This window comes from Hemitrygon akajei, chromosome 9 (assembly GCF_048418815.1).
Source record: "Hemitrygon akajei chromosome 9, sHemAka1.3, whole genome shotgun sequence".
NCBI lineage: Eukaryota > Metazoa > Chordata > Chondrichthyes > Myliobatiformes > Dasyatidae > Hemitrygon > Hemitrygon akajei.
Window position 1 is genome coordinate 175,530,874 of NC_133132.1, and position 17,178 is coordinate 175,548,051.

At 40.3% G+C, this 17,178-nt stretch overlaps 1 protein-coding gene across 1 annotated transcript in view; it reads left to right on the top strand.

Moving 5' to 3' along the window:
* LOC140733768 (PC3-like endoprotease variant B) overlaps nucleotides 1–17,178 on the top strand; it is a 2,072,848-nt gene that overhangs the window by 1,474,032 nt on the left and 581,638 nt on the right. The window contains 1 exon segment of the mRNA XM_073057521.1: nucleotides 13,153–13,266. Coding sequence (XP_072913622.1) covers nucleotides 13,153–13,266 — 114 coding nt within the window.

Consider the following 17,178-nt stretch of genomic DNA (forward strand, 5'->3'; position numbering starts at 1 on the left):
ACAGCTTTGTGGGCCAAAGGGCCTGTATTGTGCTGTAGGTTTTATGTTTCTATGTTTCTATTTCTTTCCAGATGCCTCACTATTTATTCTTTAATGATAGCTTCAACCATTTTGTCAGATGTTGAACTAACAGGCCTGTAGTTACCTGCCTTTTGCCTACATCCTTTTTAAAATAGTGGCGTGACATTCACTGTCTTCCAATTTGCCAGGACCTGCCCAGAGTCCAGAGAATTTTGGTAAATTATCACCAAAGCCTCTGCTGTAGCTTCTGTCATTTCTTTCTGTACACTGGGATGAATTCCATCAGAACGAGGAGACTTGTCTATCTTTATGCCCACAAGTTTGCTCAGCACTACCTTTTTAGTGGTGTGCTGAAGAGCATCTCTGAATGCACAACATGTCGAATCTTGAAATGGATGGGCTACAGCAGCTGAAGATCACAAACATTGTACTGCTGCCACAAAGATGGCAAATTTCATGACATGTGCTGGTGATATTAAACCTGGTTCCGATTCTGACATGCACTTTATGAGGTATCTCATGTACTGTACCTCGTCAAGTGGCTACTGTGTGTATTCTTACATCAGAATCAGAGTCAGGTTTAATATCACTGGCATATCTCATGTGATTTGATGTGTTATGGCAATAGTACATTGCAATTCATAAAAATAAAATCTATGATTTACAATAGATAGATAGATAGATACTTTATTCATCCCCATGGGGAAATTCAACATTTTTTTTCCAATGTCCCATACACTTATTGTAGCAAAACTAATTACATACAATACTTAACTCAGTAAAAATATGATATGCATCTAAAATCACCCTCTCAAAAAGCATTAATAATAGCAAAAAGTTCTTAAGTAGTTTACTTAAATACATTGAGTTCTAACCCCGGCACTTTAACATATCTTACTCCTGGCGGTTGAATTGTAAAGCCGAATGGCATTGGGGAGTATTGATCTCTTCATCCTGTCTGAGGAGCATTGCATCGATAGCAACCTGTCACTGAAACTGCTTCTCTGTCTCTGGATGGTGCTATGTAGAGGATGTTCAGGGTTTTCCATAATTGACCGTAGCCTACTCAGCGCCCTTCGCTCAGCTACCGATGTTAAACTCTCCAGTACTTTGCCCACGACAGAGCCCGCCTTCCTTACCAGCTTATTAAGATGTGAGGTGTCCCTCTTCTTAATGCTGCCTCCCCAACACACCACCACAAAGAAGAGGGCGCTCTCCACAACTGACCTATAGAACATCTTCAGCATCTCACTACAGACATTGAATGACGCCAACCTTCTAAGGAAGTAGAGTCGACTCTGTGCCTTCCTGCACAAGGCATCTGTGTTGGCAGATAAGAAGTATAAATAAAAAGTATGTTAAATTTAATATGTAGTACATAATAGAAGCTTATCATTATCTTTGTGTTTTCTTCCTTGTAAATTCAATGCAGTGACCAAACAAAAAATGTGACCAAATTATCTCTTTTCTAGCACTGAGCATGCTAAGTATAAATACTTCACTACCAAATTTTATCCAGTGACAGCAATGGATTTCAAATCCTTTCTGTTTAAAAAGTGTGATTTTGTAAAGTGCCTTGTTTTTGTCCGCTCTGCTGAACGAATGATAAAATGGAATCTCGACTAAACACTTGTTAATACCTCCTTTGATCTATATTTTATACAAATCCTGTTTATAGCTTCATTCAAAGCTGAATCTCTTGGAAATGTTGTCTGTATTACGAGGGATCCATTTTGCACATGGTGCTTTTTGCCGCAATACTCTTGGCATTAATGGCGATTGGTGACATCATGCAATTGTGGGAATCTGTCAATCACCAAGACCATCTCTGCAGTTACAATGTAATTTTCACTCCAATTAAATGAATATTGTACTATTGGTCAATATCACATTCTTCAGGAACATTGTGATACACCAGTTTCTTACGAGGTTATTGACAAGTGCTATGTAACTTCCCATTACTGCATTCCCTCTGTTCTACGTTCAGATTTCAGAAAAAGAATATTCATTACAAAGAGTCATGAATATCCTGGTAATAAAATATCTAAAGAAACATTATTTACCCAACTTTTAAAATTTGCAACTCAAAATAATTGCTTTAGTAGTTGCTTTATTAGAGTATTCAGTACCACAGATCTTTATACGTTACGGCATGGAATGATATTTTTCTTGAACATGGGGTTGAGAACGAAAAGAAGTCAGCCATGGTGGAATGGTGGACCAGACTCGATGGGCTGAATGGCCTAATTCTGCTCCTATGTCTTATGGTCTTATGAATAAAAATAGTTCCTCAGTTTCTTGGATTGTTTGCTTGAACAAGTGTTGCTAGAGCAATACAACTTCTTTGTTTATTTATTGTAAAGTTATTCCAACTGTACAATGTTAAAAAGTGTATGAAGCTGATCAGACAAAAATGTGGGGTTTTTTTGGTCATTTTGTTCAAAGCGGGTACAAATATTCTGCCAACTGTTCTGTACAGATTGAAAATACAACACTTTTACATCCTTAATTTTCCAGGATGAATGGCAGAGTTAATGTATGAGGAGTGTTTGATGGTTCTGGGCCTGTACTCAATGGAATTTAGAAGAATGGGAGATAATCTGTTGGAACCTATCAAATATCGAAAGGCCTTGAGAGAGAGAGAGAGGATGTGGAAAGGATGTTTCCTATGGTGGGTGAGTCTAGGAAACAGAGGACACAGATAGAGTGGATGCGGAGAGCATGTTTCTTATGGTGGGGGAGTCTAGGACCAGAGGACACAGATAGAGTGGATGTAGAGAGGATGTTTCCTATGTTGGGGGAGTCTGGGACCAGAGGGAACAGCTTCAGAATAGAGGGAGATCCATTTAGAACAGAGATGAGGAGGAATTTCTTTAGCCAGAGGGTGGTGAATCTGTGGAATTCGTTGTTACAGATGTCTGTGGAAGCCAAGGCATTGGATATATTTAAAGTGGGGGTTAATAGGTTCTTGACTAGTAAGGATGTTAAAGGTTACATGGACAAGACAGGAGAATGGGGTTAAGAGAGATAGTAAATCAGCTATAATGGAATAGCAGAGCAGACTTGATGGACTAAACTCACTCTGCTCCTATGTCTTATGGTATTGTGGTCCATCGCAATCTGTAATTCAAAAGATTCACCAGCAAGACAGAAAATGAAAATGGTGTCATCAATTTAACTGCATTGATCGGGGTTAGAAGATGAATTAATATTTTTGTCCCTTTATCCTCTTGAAGTTTCACTAGAGTACACTCCAATAAAGCTTTAGTATTATACAGACATCCGGGAAATCAAATATCTGACTTTGGACTGGGCAGCTTCATTGTTAAAAATTATGTCTGGAAATTGCTAAAGTGTGAAGGGAGAGCAAAAGGGCAGAATGTAATCTGTGGTGCATCCATTTTTCAGATGCAGGATGGCAGTAAAACCTTTGAATTAGCTGTGTAAGCAACTGTACCCATTGGTCAGTTTCCCAAACACATTGGATTCAGTTGTTAGCATAAATCTATGCCGCTCTCAAAATACCTGATGTCTGTTTAAGAACGTCTGACAAACTTTAGACAGAAATAATGACCACACCGAATTCATCCAATCAAACTATTCCAGCACCATTCCTAGGAGCTGCCATTGGGAAGGAGGTGGAGGAGACTTAGGTCCCACACCACCAGGTTCAGGAACAGTTACTACCCCTTGACCATCAGGCTCCTGAACTAGAGTGGATAACTTCACTCAACCCAACACTGAAATGACTCCACAACCTATGGACTCACTTTCAAGTACTTGACAACTCTTGTTCTCAGTTTCATGTGTCTGCTTTTTTTTTGTTCATTTATTTATTTGTCTCGTTTTGCACATTGATTGTCAGTCTCTGTGTGTGTGTGTTTTCATTTATTGCATTGTATTTCTTTGTTCTATTGTGAATGCCTGCAAGAAAATGAATCTCAAGGTTGTATATGGTAACATATATACACCGTGATAATGTGAACATTGACTTTTGAACTTTGACTTCAGGGTTAGGTTTATCGAGGGAAGCAGCCAAACATGGTGTTTGTCATTGCGTGAATGGTGTCAGGAAGGGTGAGAGGCTCAGGTGGTTCACCCTCTTGATCAGCTATGGCAGAGGAACTAATACCCCTCAACTTCCCTCTACAGCCTGAGGTCAACTGTTTTATTTTGTTTTTAACCTCACATCACCAGAGAAAAATTATCACCCTAAAATAAGGTGAGAAATGGAGTGCTTAAGGTGCATATAAATCTCGGCAATAGATTTAGTTTTGAGTTTTAAACAGTCCAGTTAATATGATTTTTCAACGCAGCAAAACTGCTTCTGTAACCCTGAGGTTTGGCCAACACGTGTTTGTCTAGAGTAAGACAGCCTCTGGCCCAGTCAAACTGAGAAATCTCGTTTGCGTGACATGTTGCCCAGTTACAAGATCCGAACCGCAAAATATCAGACAGTACACCATATGCAATTAAACAAATGAACTTTATAAATCTTTATCTGACTATAGGGTTAGTAAAGAAAAAGGGCCCATTTTGATGAAACAGTCTAATGTGCACGTTGGAGCTCACGGTTCCGTCCATTTGTTCCCCATCGACTTCCTCCAAGCGTTGCTGACTCTCGGACCCTCGCTCCAAGTCCACTCTGTCCAGCATTCTATCAACTCTTTCCATTCACATCTTCTCTCTTCATCTCTCCCCAACAAAAGACCGCAAAATTCCTGCTCCCAGCCCCACAAGAAAGAACAACAACCTCTCATTGGATAGCACCGTTCCAAAGCCCCCGTTATCTCTACTCATAACCCAAACACTGCTGCTACAAAGAAACCGTGACCTTAGCAGTGAAACAGTACAGAGAGGCCATTACATTAGCAGTGAAACTTTACAGCGCCTTACACTTAATACTCAATGATCTTGTATAGTCGTGTGACTGATTTCCAAGGCTTAAGCGATGATATGTGTCCCAACAGTACAGTAAAAATTAGGTTCCTATGTTCATTGGAACATAAATGCTCATCTTTAGCGATTCATACAATCCAAAGGCCTCATTAAGTTTCCATTTATTAAAATATTGATGAAATATTCCTTTGAGATAGCATAGATCATATGGAACATGGAACATAGAATATAGAACATAGAACACGGGACATGAGACATAGAACATTACAGCACCATATAGGCTATTCAGCCTGTGATGTTATGCCGATCTTTTAATCTACTCTAAGAGCAATCTAAACGTTCCCTCACACAGTGTGCAGATGTACTTAATAAAGTGGCCACTAAGTATATGTTGGGAATATCAAATAGCTATACCTTCTACAGCACAGACAGAACACCAGGATTTGAATGGCTGTGAATAACAAAAACTTCCAAGATGACCACAAACTTGTTGTGGGCTTTCGAGGATTGTGTACCTCAATAATCCAGAGAGCTATGTTGGCTGGACTCAGGGCCTTGTGCTTTGGCTCTTGGTAGGTCACCCATGCCAAACAGGTCAAAGAGTAGAGGACAGATTAAGAGCGGTCTACCGGTCCTCCAGGTTCGGGGGTTCAGCTCAGGACCAACAACCCTGACTGATCAAAAGAAATTGTTACGGAAACAGCAATGAGGAATCCTTCTTTATCTGTGTGTGACGGTATGGGCAGACTAAGTTAACAAATTTTGCAACATGTGTGGCATCCGTCAGTCTCGAGAGAGACCATGGATCTGCGCCTGGAGTTTCCAGGGCACAGGCCTGAGCAGGGTTGTATGGGAGACCGGCAGTTGCCCAAGCTGCAGGCCTTCCCCTCTCCACGCCACCGATGATGTCCAAGGGAAGGGCACTAGGACCCATGCAGCTTGACACCGGTGACATCGCAGAGCAATGTGTTGTTAAGTGCCTTGCTCAAGGACACAATCACGCTGCCTCAGCTGAGGCTCGAACCAGTGACCTTTAGGTTACTAGTCTGATGCCTTGCCCACTAGGCCACGCACATATGCTGTTGATAATAAACCTGATTCTGATTCTGAGGTGGAGGACGAACCTTCATTGGTGCTCTAAATGCCAACAGCACAGCGGGCAGTTAGTAAGTAAGAATAATAAATAAAGGCCCACAAAGCTTTCCCTGCTGAACTAATCCATGAACAAGCAATTGAAGGTTACTCGTGTTTGTATAGAACTCTGACACCAGCGGAATTATCTTCTATTTTGTGCAAGTATTATTCCCAGCACCTGAAACATTCTAAGGCTCTCTGCACTGAAGTAGATTATTGTTGCTGAATAGATCAGGCAGTGATTTTATCACTCATCCACTGAGCCTATCCTATCTTCTTGATGTAGCATCTTAGCTTTACCACAGAAATGGTCTGGTGTGAACCCTCCACATCCACCCCTTCATCTCCACTGCAAGCAAATGAAACACTGGGAATGGCGAACATTCTTCTGTTGTCAGACCTGATTTGAGAACACCACCTCAAGGAAGAGCATAATTGGAAAAATAATAATTAAAAATACAACATTTTGGGAAACAATGTGAATCTCAACATCTCTTGCCTTGTGCTCTCATCTCCTGTCACTTGAAATGCAAGTGTGTACCACAGAGAAGCACAAATGGACTAACAGATCTGCAGACACATAACATAGCTGAAGGAGAGATGAATATAAAGGTAGAAACGGGACATCAGTATCAATGAGCAGCAATTTTGAAATACACGCCTGCAGTTTTAAACTTTATTGCTTCTGTAAGAACCAAGAAAGTCTGCCATCTGCTTTACTGGAAAATTTATTTGTCTACAATAACCTCTGCATGTTGATCACATGATTCTAGAGTAAGCTATTTGTCCTTTGAAAGAATTATCAGAGCTCTGCTGCTCTCCTGCAATGCATTGTCTTCCGTAAAAGATTCTACTCAATTGTCCTTTTGAAAAGTCTAGATAGAAAGGATGTTTCCAATTTCAGAATCAGAATCAGATTCAAGTTTAATACCACGCCACATGTTGTGAAATTTGTTGTTTCATGGCAGCAGTACATTGTATATATAATAATAAAAATGAATTACAATTAAAAGTATATATAAAATATAAATTAAATAAGTGGTGCAAAAAAAGAGGGGAAAAATACTGTTAGCGTTCATGGATTCATTGACCATTCTGAAATCTGATGGCTGAGGGGAAAAAGCTGTTCCTAAAAAGTTGAGTGTGTGACTTCAGGCTGCTGTACCTCTTCCCTGATGGTAGCAATGAGAAGAGAGCATGTCCTGGGTGATGGGGTTTTAATGATGCAGCCCTATGAGCCCTTATGTTTTAAGATGTCTGCAGTGTTGGGAGGCTAGTGGCCATGATGGAGCTAGCAGAGTTTACAATTTTCTGCAGCTTTTTCTGATCCTAGGCAGTGAAACCTCCATAGCAGATGTTGATACAACCAGCTACAATACTATTCACAGTATATCTGGAGAAATTTGGTGACATAATTTACAATTACATCAATATGTTGGGTCCAGAATAGTTCTACAGTCGTGCTGACACTCCGGAACTTGAGACTGCTCATCCATCCCACTTCTGATCCATCAATGAGAAATTGTGTATTCCCTTGACTTACTTTTGCGTCAACCCTACATGGAAAACAACATTTTTATTTTGTCAGCTTACAGTGACACCAAGTCTGATTGATTGATGGGATGGTGGGAAAGTTGGTGTTGGTTGATAGTAATTAACTATGTTACAACATCGCAATAATTTCCAGATATTGGAGCACTAACTACCTGTACTCACTCTGACAGTCAATGAAACAGAAGATCAAGGTTTACGATTGTTTAATGTCGTTTCCAGCACACAAAACATACAAAAGATAAAAACAATAATGAAAACACATTAAATATAAATACATAAGATATATATAGATAGATTGTATGTGCATAAAATGACACTCGGCACAGGAGTGTCTGTACATTAGGTGACTCTGACTGGAAATGATGAAGCAATGGTGGTTGGGGGTGTGGATGGGTGGGTTAGTGGGTGGACAATTTATAGATAAAGCAGTATTTAAAACAGTTGTATGAGTGTGTGATGGATAGTGGTTTAATGATTTGCATACCTTTGGTAGCTTCATTATGAAATATACATAGAATAGTACAGCACATTACAGGCCCTTCGGCCCACAATGTTGTGCTGACCCTCAAACCCTGCCTCACATATAACCCCCCACCTTAAATTCCTCCATATACTTGTCTAGTAGTCTCTTAAACTTCACTAGTGTGTCTGCCTCCACCATTGACTCAGGCAGTGCATTCCACGCACCAACCACTCTCTGAGTGGAAAACCTTCCTCTAATATCCCCCTTGAACTTCCCTCCCCTTAACTTAAAGCCATGTCCTCTTGTACTGAGCAGTGGTGCCCTGGGGAAGATGCGCTGGCTGTCCACTCTGTCTATTCCTCTTAATATCTTGTACACCTCTATCATGACTCCTCTCATCCTCTTTCTCTCCAAAGAGTAAAGCCATAGCTCCCTTAATCTCTGATCATAATCCATACTCTCTAAACCAGGCAGCATCCTGGTAAATCTCCTCTGTACCCTTTCCAATACTTCCACATCCTTCCTATAGTGAGGCGACTAGAACTGGACACAGTACTCCAAGTGTGGCCTAACTAGAGTTTTATAGAGCTGCATCATTACATCGCGTCTCTTAAACTCTATCCCTCGACTTATGAAAGCTGACACCCCATAAGCTTTCTTAACTACCCTATCTACCTGTGAGGCAACTTTCAGGGATCTGTGGACATGTACCCCCAGATCCCTCTGCTCCTCCACACTACCAAGTATCCTGCCATTTACTTTGTACTCTGCCTTGGAGTTTGTCCTTCCAAAGTGTACCACCTCACACTTCTCCGGGTTGAACTCCATCTGCCACTTCTCAGCCCACTTCTGCATCCTATCAATCTCTCTCTGCAATCTTTGACAATCCTCTACACTATCTACAACACCACCAATCTTTGTGTCATCTGCAAACTTGCCAACCCACCCTGCTAACCCCACATCCAGGTCATTAATAAAAATCACAAAAAGTAGAGGTCCCAGAACAGATCCTTGTGGTACACCACTAGTCACAACCCTCCAATCTGAATGTACTCCATCCACCATGACCCTCTGCCTTCTGCAGGCAAGCCAATTCTGAATCCACCTGGCCAAACTTCCCTGGATCCCATGCCTTCTGACTTTCTGAATAAGCCTACCATGTGGAACCTTGTCAAATGCCTTACTAAAATCCATGTAGATCACATCCACTGCACTACCCTCATCTATATGCCTGGTCACCTCCTCAAAGAACTCTATCAGGCTTGTTAGACACGATCTGCCCTTCACAAAGCCTTTCACAATGCTGACTGTCCCTGATCAGACCATGATTCTCTAAATGCCCTTAGATCCTATCTCTAAGAATCTTTTCCAACAGCTTTCCCACCATAGACGTAAGGCTCACTGGTCTATAATTACCTGGACTATCCCTACTACTTTTTTTGAACAAGGGGACAACATTAGCCTCCCTCCAATCCTCTGGTACCATTCCTGTGGACAACGAGGACATAAAGATCCTAGCCAGAGGTTCAGCAATCTCTTCCCTTGCCTCGTGGAGCAGCCTGGGGAATATTCCGTCAGGCCCCGGGGACTTATCTGTCCTAATGTATTTTAACAACTCCAACACCTCCTCTCCCTTAATATCAACATGCTTCAGAACATCAACCTCACTCATATTGTCCTCACCGTCATCAAGTTCCTTCTCATTGGTGAATACTGAAGAGAAGTATTCATTGAGGACCTCGCTCACTTCCACAGCCTCCAGGCACATCTCCCCACTTTTATCTCTAATCGGTCCTACCTTTACTCCTGTCATCCTTTTCGTCTTCACATAATTGAAGAATGCCTTGGGGTTTTCCTTTACCCTACTCGCCAAGGCCTTCTCATGACCCCTTCTTGCTCTTCTCAGCCCCTTCTTAAGTTCCTTTCTTGCTACCCTATATTCCTCAATAGACCCATCTGATCCTTGCTTCCTAAACCTCATGTATGCTGCCTTCTTCCACCTGACTAGATTTTCCACTTCACTTGTCACCCATGGTTCTTTCACCCTACCATTCTTTATCTTCCTCACCGGGACAAATTTATCCCTAACATCCTGCAAGAGATATCTAAACATCGACCTCATATCCATAGTACATTTCCCTGCAAAAACGTCATCCCAATTCACACCTGCAAGTTCTAGCCTTATAGCCTCATAATTTGCCCTTCCCCAATTAAAAATTTTCCTATCCTCTCTGATTCTATCCTTTTCCATGATACTGCTAAAGGCCAGGGTGTGGTGATCACTGTCCCCCAGATGCTCACCCACTGACAGATCTGTGACCTGACCCGATTTGTTACCTAATACTAGATCTAGTATGGCATTCCCCCTAGTCGGCCTGTCAACATACTGTAACAGGAATCCATCCTGGACACACTTAACAAACTCTGCCCCCTCTAAACCCTTGGAACTAATCAAGTGCCAATCAATATTAGGGAAGTTAAAGTCACCCATGATAACAACCCTGTTATTTTTGCACCTTTCCAAAATCTGCCTCCCAATCTGCTCCTTGGTATCTCTGCTGCTACCAGGGGGCCTATAGAATACCCCCAGTAGAGTAACTGCTCCCTTCCTGTTCCTGACTTCCACCCATACTGACACAAAAGAGGATCCTGTTACATTACCCACCCTTTCTGTAGCTGTAATAGTATCCCTGACCAGTAATGCCACCCCTCCTCCCCTTTCACCCCCCCCCCATCCCTTTTAAAGCACTGAAATCCAGGAATATTGAGAATCCATTCCTGCCCTGGTGCCAGCCAAGTCTCCGTAATGACCACTACATCATAATTCCATGTATGTATCCAAGCTCTCAGTTCATCACTTTTGTTCCTGATGTTTCTTGCATTGAAGTACACACACTTTAGCCCTTCTACCTTACTACCTTTATACCCTTTATTCTGCTGCTCTTTCTTCAAAGCCTCTCTATATGCTAGATCATAGTACTAGTTAGATCTAAATGTTAGATCATAGAGAGATACATACCGTGTGAGCAAGATACAAAACATAGACTCAGTGGCCACTTTATTAGGTACACCTGAACACCTGTTCATTAATGCAAGTATCTAATCAGCCAATCGTGTGGCAGAAACTCAATGCATAAAAGTATGCAGACATTGTCAAGAGGTGCAGTCGTCCAAATGAGGAAGAAATGTGATTGAATGTGAAATGATTGTTGGTGCCTGATCGGGTCATTTGAGTACCTCAGAAACTGCTGATCTCCTGGGATTTTCATGCACAATGGTCTCTAGAGAATGGTGTGAAAAAACAAGAAAAATCCAGTAAGCAGCAGTTCTGTGGGCCAAAGTGCTTTGTTAATGAGAGAACACGAGGAAATCTGCGGATGCTGGAAATTCAAACAACAACACACACAAAATGCTGGTGGAACACAGCAGGCCAGGCAGCATCTACAGGGAGAAGCGCTGTCGATGTTTCGGGCCAAGACCTGACGAAAGGTCTCGGCCCAAAATGCCGACAGCGCTTCTCCCTATAGATGCTGCCTGGCCTGCTATGTTGCACCAGCATTTTGTGTGTGTTGTTGTTAATGAAAGAGGTCAGAGGAGAATGGTCAGAGTGGTTCAAGCTGACAGTAACGCAAACGACCATGTGTTACAACAGGAGTGTGCAGAAGAGCATCTCTGAAAGCACCACACATCAAACTTTAAAGTGGATGGGCTACAGCAGTGGAAGACCACTTCTGGCTCCAATCCTGTACAGATCTAATAAAGTGGCCACTGAGTGTGTTACTTATCTTCAAGTGATGACCTTGCTTTTCCCATTACTTGATTTGAAATTGAAGTATCCCAAAAATATTTCCCAAAGAACTGAAATTGAAAACTGTCCAAATTTTTTAAATACGCTACCAGATCCATAAGGCAGATAAAGTAAATTACAAATTAATTTTATTTCATAAATTAATTACTGCTCCCTGTGTTAAGGTCAGGTTAACATTTAATGCACAAAGTCTCATGATAAATAATGGCTACTATCTAAACCAACTTTCCCCTTAAAATGTTGAATAACCTGCTGCACACATATTTCCAATAGTTTCTGATTTTTTTTCAGATCAAAGTTGAAGTAAATTTATTAACAAAGCATGTATGTCAACATTTACCTGCCTGAAATTCATTTTCTTGCAGACATTCAGAGAAAAAAGAAATTCTGTGGAATTTGAAGGAGAAAAACGATACATAGACAAAGACTGACTGACTAGTAACCATTGTGCAAAAGAAGACAAATTGTGCAAATGATTAAAATAATACTGAGAACATGAGTTGTAGATCTTTGAAAGCAATTCCTTAGGTAGTGGAATCAGTTCAGGGTTGAGGTGAATGATGTTATCCTGATTATTGAGGGGTAGTAACTGTTCTAAAATCTTGTGGTGTGAGGTCTCAGGATCCTGTACCTTCTGCCTGTTGGTAGAAGCGAAAAGAGAACATGGCCTGGAAGGTGGAAATCCCTGATGATGGATGCTTCTTTCTTGTGGTAGCAGTCCTTGTAAATGTGCTCAGTGGTGGAGAGGACTTTGCTTGGGCAGAACTGACTAGTATCCTTCACTTTCTGTGGACTTTCCAGTCAAGGGTATTGGTGTTTCCATACCAAGTCCTGAGGCAACTAGTTAGGATACTCTCCAGATGCATCAGTGTTCATTTTGTTTCCTGTAAATTGACCATTTCAGGTAAAAATTAGTTCAAAGGGCAGTTTGTCTAATTTATCTTACTTGAAATAATTTTCACTGGCTCTGCAGGAAGGAAGCTGAACTTTTTCAATTGTGTAGTTGAATAATTATAGAAGATTACAGAATTAAAAGTGTAAGTTACATCAATACGAATCCAATTTCCGTCATCTTTTGCACTATTTTACCCCCAAAGATTCAATGACTCACCAGAACTAATTTTTGCTAAATTAAAACTATTTTCAGGCCTTTGTAAATGTTTTAAAAATTAAGCTGGATACTTAGATGCAAGTGTATAAAAAGGAAAGATGTAAATAGTTGAAGTTTGCTAAGAAAGTGAGTGTTAAAGTTCAATCTGTTTTCCTTGTGCAGCCCTGATCTAAGCTGGAGAGACGTGCAACACCTGATTGCAAAAACTGCAAAGATACCCAACCCTTTGAAAGCTGGCTGGCATGTCAATGGAGGAGGTTATCATGTCCACCACAGGTACCTGAATCATTATTTATGTTGGAATGGAAACAATTGATATTTAGATTAATTTTATTCAGCAATGCCTATTGCTTGATTTTTTTTTACAATTACTTTGTTTTGTGAAGCCTTCTGAAATGTCCAGATAATTTGGTTTATTGTGGTATATCGACTGCAGTCTGGAATATGTTACAGTCTGAAGAAAATCTGAATGTTACGTTGTGCTGTGGGGGTCGGTGTTGGAACCACATCTTTTTCCTGTTATTTGTCAGTGATTTGGATAATGCAACTGATGGCTTTGTGGACAAGTTTGTGGATGAAAGGAAGATAGGTGGAAGGCAGGTAGGGTTGAGGAAGCAGGGAGTCTGCGGAAGAACTAGGACAGATTGGGAGAATGGGCAAAGAAGTGGCAGATAGAATGCAATGTAAGGAAGTATATGATCATGCACTTTGGTAGAAGGAATAAAGGCATATGAACTCAGAGTTCCCAAGGGACGTGGGAGTCCTTGTGCATGGCTACCTAAAGGTTGATTCAGTGTTAAGGAATGTTGTGTATTTAATGTATCAGTTGTATTTGTGCAATGTTGAAAATATGTTGTTTGATCGGACGTTCTTTGTTGATTATGGTTATTTGTATGAAGTGCATGAATGGCATAGGTTGCTTAAGAAGCAGGCTTTGCTTAAAATGAAAACAAATGCACTTGAGCTGTAAACTGGCTCCCTTGTTTTATATTAAATTAGTTTTTATGTTTAGGAGTTACAAAACAAGTTAAAAAATAAGCCTGACACAGCTCCCTACCTGTTAAAGCACAGCAAGACATTGAAAAAAAAGTTCAGCAAGGAACTGTTGAATAAAAAAAAGCATGACGTGCTTCTTCGGGAAGAGGAGAAAGCCTTCACATTTTTAAAAAGGCAGAAAATGGATGAATTCATGGGTTCATAAACAATGTACCAGGTGACAATAGTCATAAAATCAGCAGAAATAGCTAGCTTCATCAGAAAGATATGTAGATACACTCTATATAACAGAGTTATATAGTGACCACTGTATTAGGTATAACCATACACCTATTCGTTAATACGTATCCAATCAACCAGTCTTTTATACTTATATAGTATATAAGGAACAATGAATGAAGCATACAAGATCTCACACTTTCTCTCAGCTCCTCTCTTCTCAATATCTCTCCCTCTACCTCTCCCCACCTCAATCACTCTGTTGCTCCCACTCCTTCCCATCCCTCTCACCCTCTCTCTCACCATCCCTCACCCATCAGATCATCTCGACAGTCTCGCTCCCTCATGTCTCTTGGCTTTTCTCTCTGGTCTGCATTTTTTGCCTCCTTCTTTAGAGTTATACTTTGGTTCCCCCATTTCTAGCCTGCTTTTTCTTCAGCTGGTCTTCCATGAACCCACTCTCTCTTCTCCTGCTACCACTCCCTTCACCCAGCTTCTTTGTCATTCTCTCACACTTCAACACAACTTGCCCTTTTTCCTTCCCCAGTCCTTTTCTCTCAATTCCTTTGTCTCCTCATTCACCTTTGTTCCATCCACACTCCCTCTTTCTTCCAATACATCCTCTCCCTTCCACTCTCCTCTCCCTTTCCCTGTTCTTTTAGGCATCTATGAGTCAAATAGATTGCAATGTTTATTGACAGGACTGAGTAACTATGTCAAAAATATTATTTTCTATTTGACTGGAATTTCAAATGCTATTTACTGCACACATCAAGCATTGTTCCTAATTGAAGACAAAGTGTCATTACTTGACAATGTGTCTCCTAAAGAGTGTTGTAGTAAAAGTTTGTAAATCACAGGATACCAATCTGATGGCATGAACCATGACCTCCTTCCATAATTATTTTTCTTTATTTCTTTTCTCCTCCCCTTCCCTCTTCTTCTATTCCCCACTTACCTTTTCTCCTCACTTGGCTATTACCTTCTTCTTCCATTTCTCCCATAGTCCATTCTCCTCTCCTGTCAGATTCCCACTCACCTGCTTTACTTATCACCCTCCAGCTATCCTCCTTCCCCTCCCCCATCTTCTTAAACTGGCATCTCCCCACTTCCTTCCCAGCCCTGATAAAGGGTCTCAGCCTGGATCATCAACTGCTTATTCACTTCTGTGGGTGCTGCCGGACCTGACATGCTGAGTTCCTCCAACATGTTGTGTGGGTTGCTCCAGCTAACTTGTACTGTTGGTCCAGGAGGTTTAGAACTAGTAGTTCTGCATTTAGATTGTTACTTAAATTAAGAAGGAAAATAAGTAACAAAAGATTATGCTTCAAGAACTGTTACAACATTGGCATTGATACAAGATCAACATAGATAAAACCCGATTACTTTCATGTAACTATAGCCCACCAAGAGAAATTGAAAGTAGATATCCTTGGGCATGGCAAACAGAGTCTTTCAAATATTTGGGCATCATTATGCCAAAAGATTTGGCAAAGTTATCAGAATGCAATTATCAGTATATATATAAATTAAGGACAATATAACAAGATGGAACCTAATTCCTTTTTTAAGTCTCAGTTCAAGGATTGAATCTATTAAAATGAATATACTGCCCAGACTACTATATCTCTTTCAGACCCTATCAACAGAGATTAATCAAAATCAATTCAATGAATGGAACAAAATGTTATCAAGATATATACGGCAAGGTAAAAGGCCTAGAGTACATCTCAAAACTTTGCAATTAGCCAAGGAAAAGGGGGGATGGGGCCTACCTTCTCTTACAGATTATTATTTTGCAGCACGGTTGAGAACTGTGATAATGTTGGTGCAACCCATCATATGACGCTTAATGGAAAAACATTGAGGAGGATATACTTCCCATCCCCATACAGGCAATTTTGGCTGATAACAACCTACAAAGGTACATAAATACTATTGATAACCCATGAGTGAAATAGACTCTTAAAACATGGAAAACTATTATAAAAGAATATAAACTAGTGGGAGATATTGCAATTCTTAAACGGTGTGCATATGACTCGGATTTTACACCGAATAAACTGGATGCTAGATTTGAGGACTGGACCTCTAAAGGAATAACAGTTCTTTGCAATATAATGAAAGAAGAAACACTCTTCTGTTTTGAAATACTTAAAGAGAAACACTTATTAGAAAAACAAGACTTTTCTCGGTATTTACAGATGCGACAGTATGTTAATAGGACGGTTAAAAATGTGACCAAGGAAAGTACATGCTTGATAGAGCTATTTAGAAAAGCATATAATTCAGATAACGGTAGTAGAATCATTTCAAGTGTGTATAAGGGTTTGTCAAATCTTAAAACACATTCGACTTCATACATTAAGTCAAAGAAGGAAGAAGGAATAAAAGGGATAATTATATCTGAGGAAGAATGGACAACAATATGGAGGTATCAATGGAAGTGTACCAGTTCATAGAAATGAAGGGAGTTCAGATGGAAAAACTTGACAAGATATTTTATTACACCCTCTCAGAAATCCCATTATGATAGTATCCTTCCTCCCTGTTTGCTGGAGAAATTGTGGAAATCAAAATGCAAACCATTATCATATTTTCTGGGAATGCCCCGTTATCAAAAACTATTGGAATGGGTTACACAATGCCCTACAAGACATCTGTAAATGTGAAATACCCTTAGAAAGTAAGACTATATATTTTGGGTGTATACCTTAAGAATGGTTGAAAAGAGATAAATATTTAATGAATATACTGCTGGTGGCTGGTAAAAAGACTCTTACTAGGAAATGGTTATCACAGGAGACCCCAACTTTAAATGCATAGATGGAAATTACAATGGACATTTACTAAATGGAGAAGATAACAGCATCTGTTAATCATAAGTTGGAACAATTTGATTCATATTGGGAAAATGGTTTAACTACATAACACCTCACAAATTTGTGATTCTCAATGAAACTGTTGTAATAA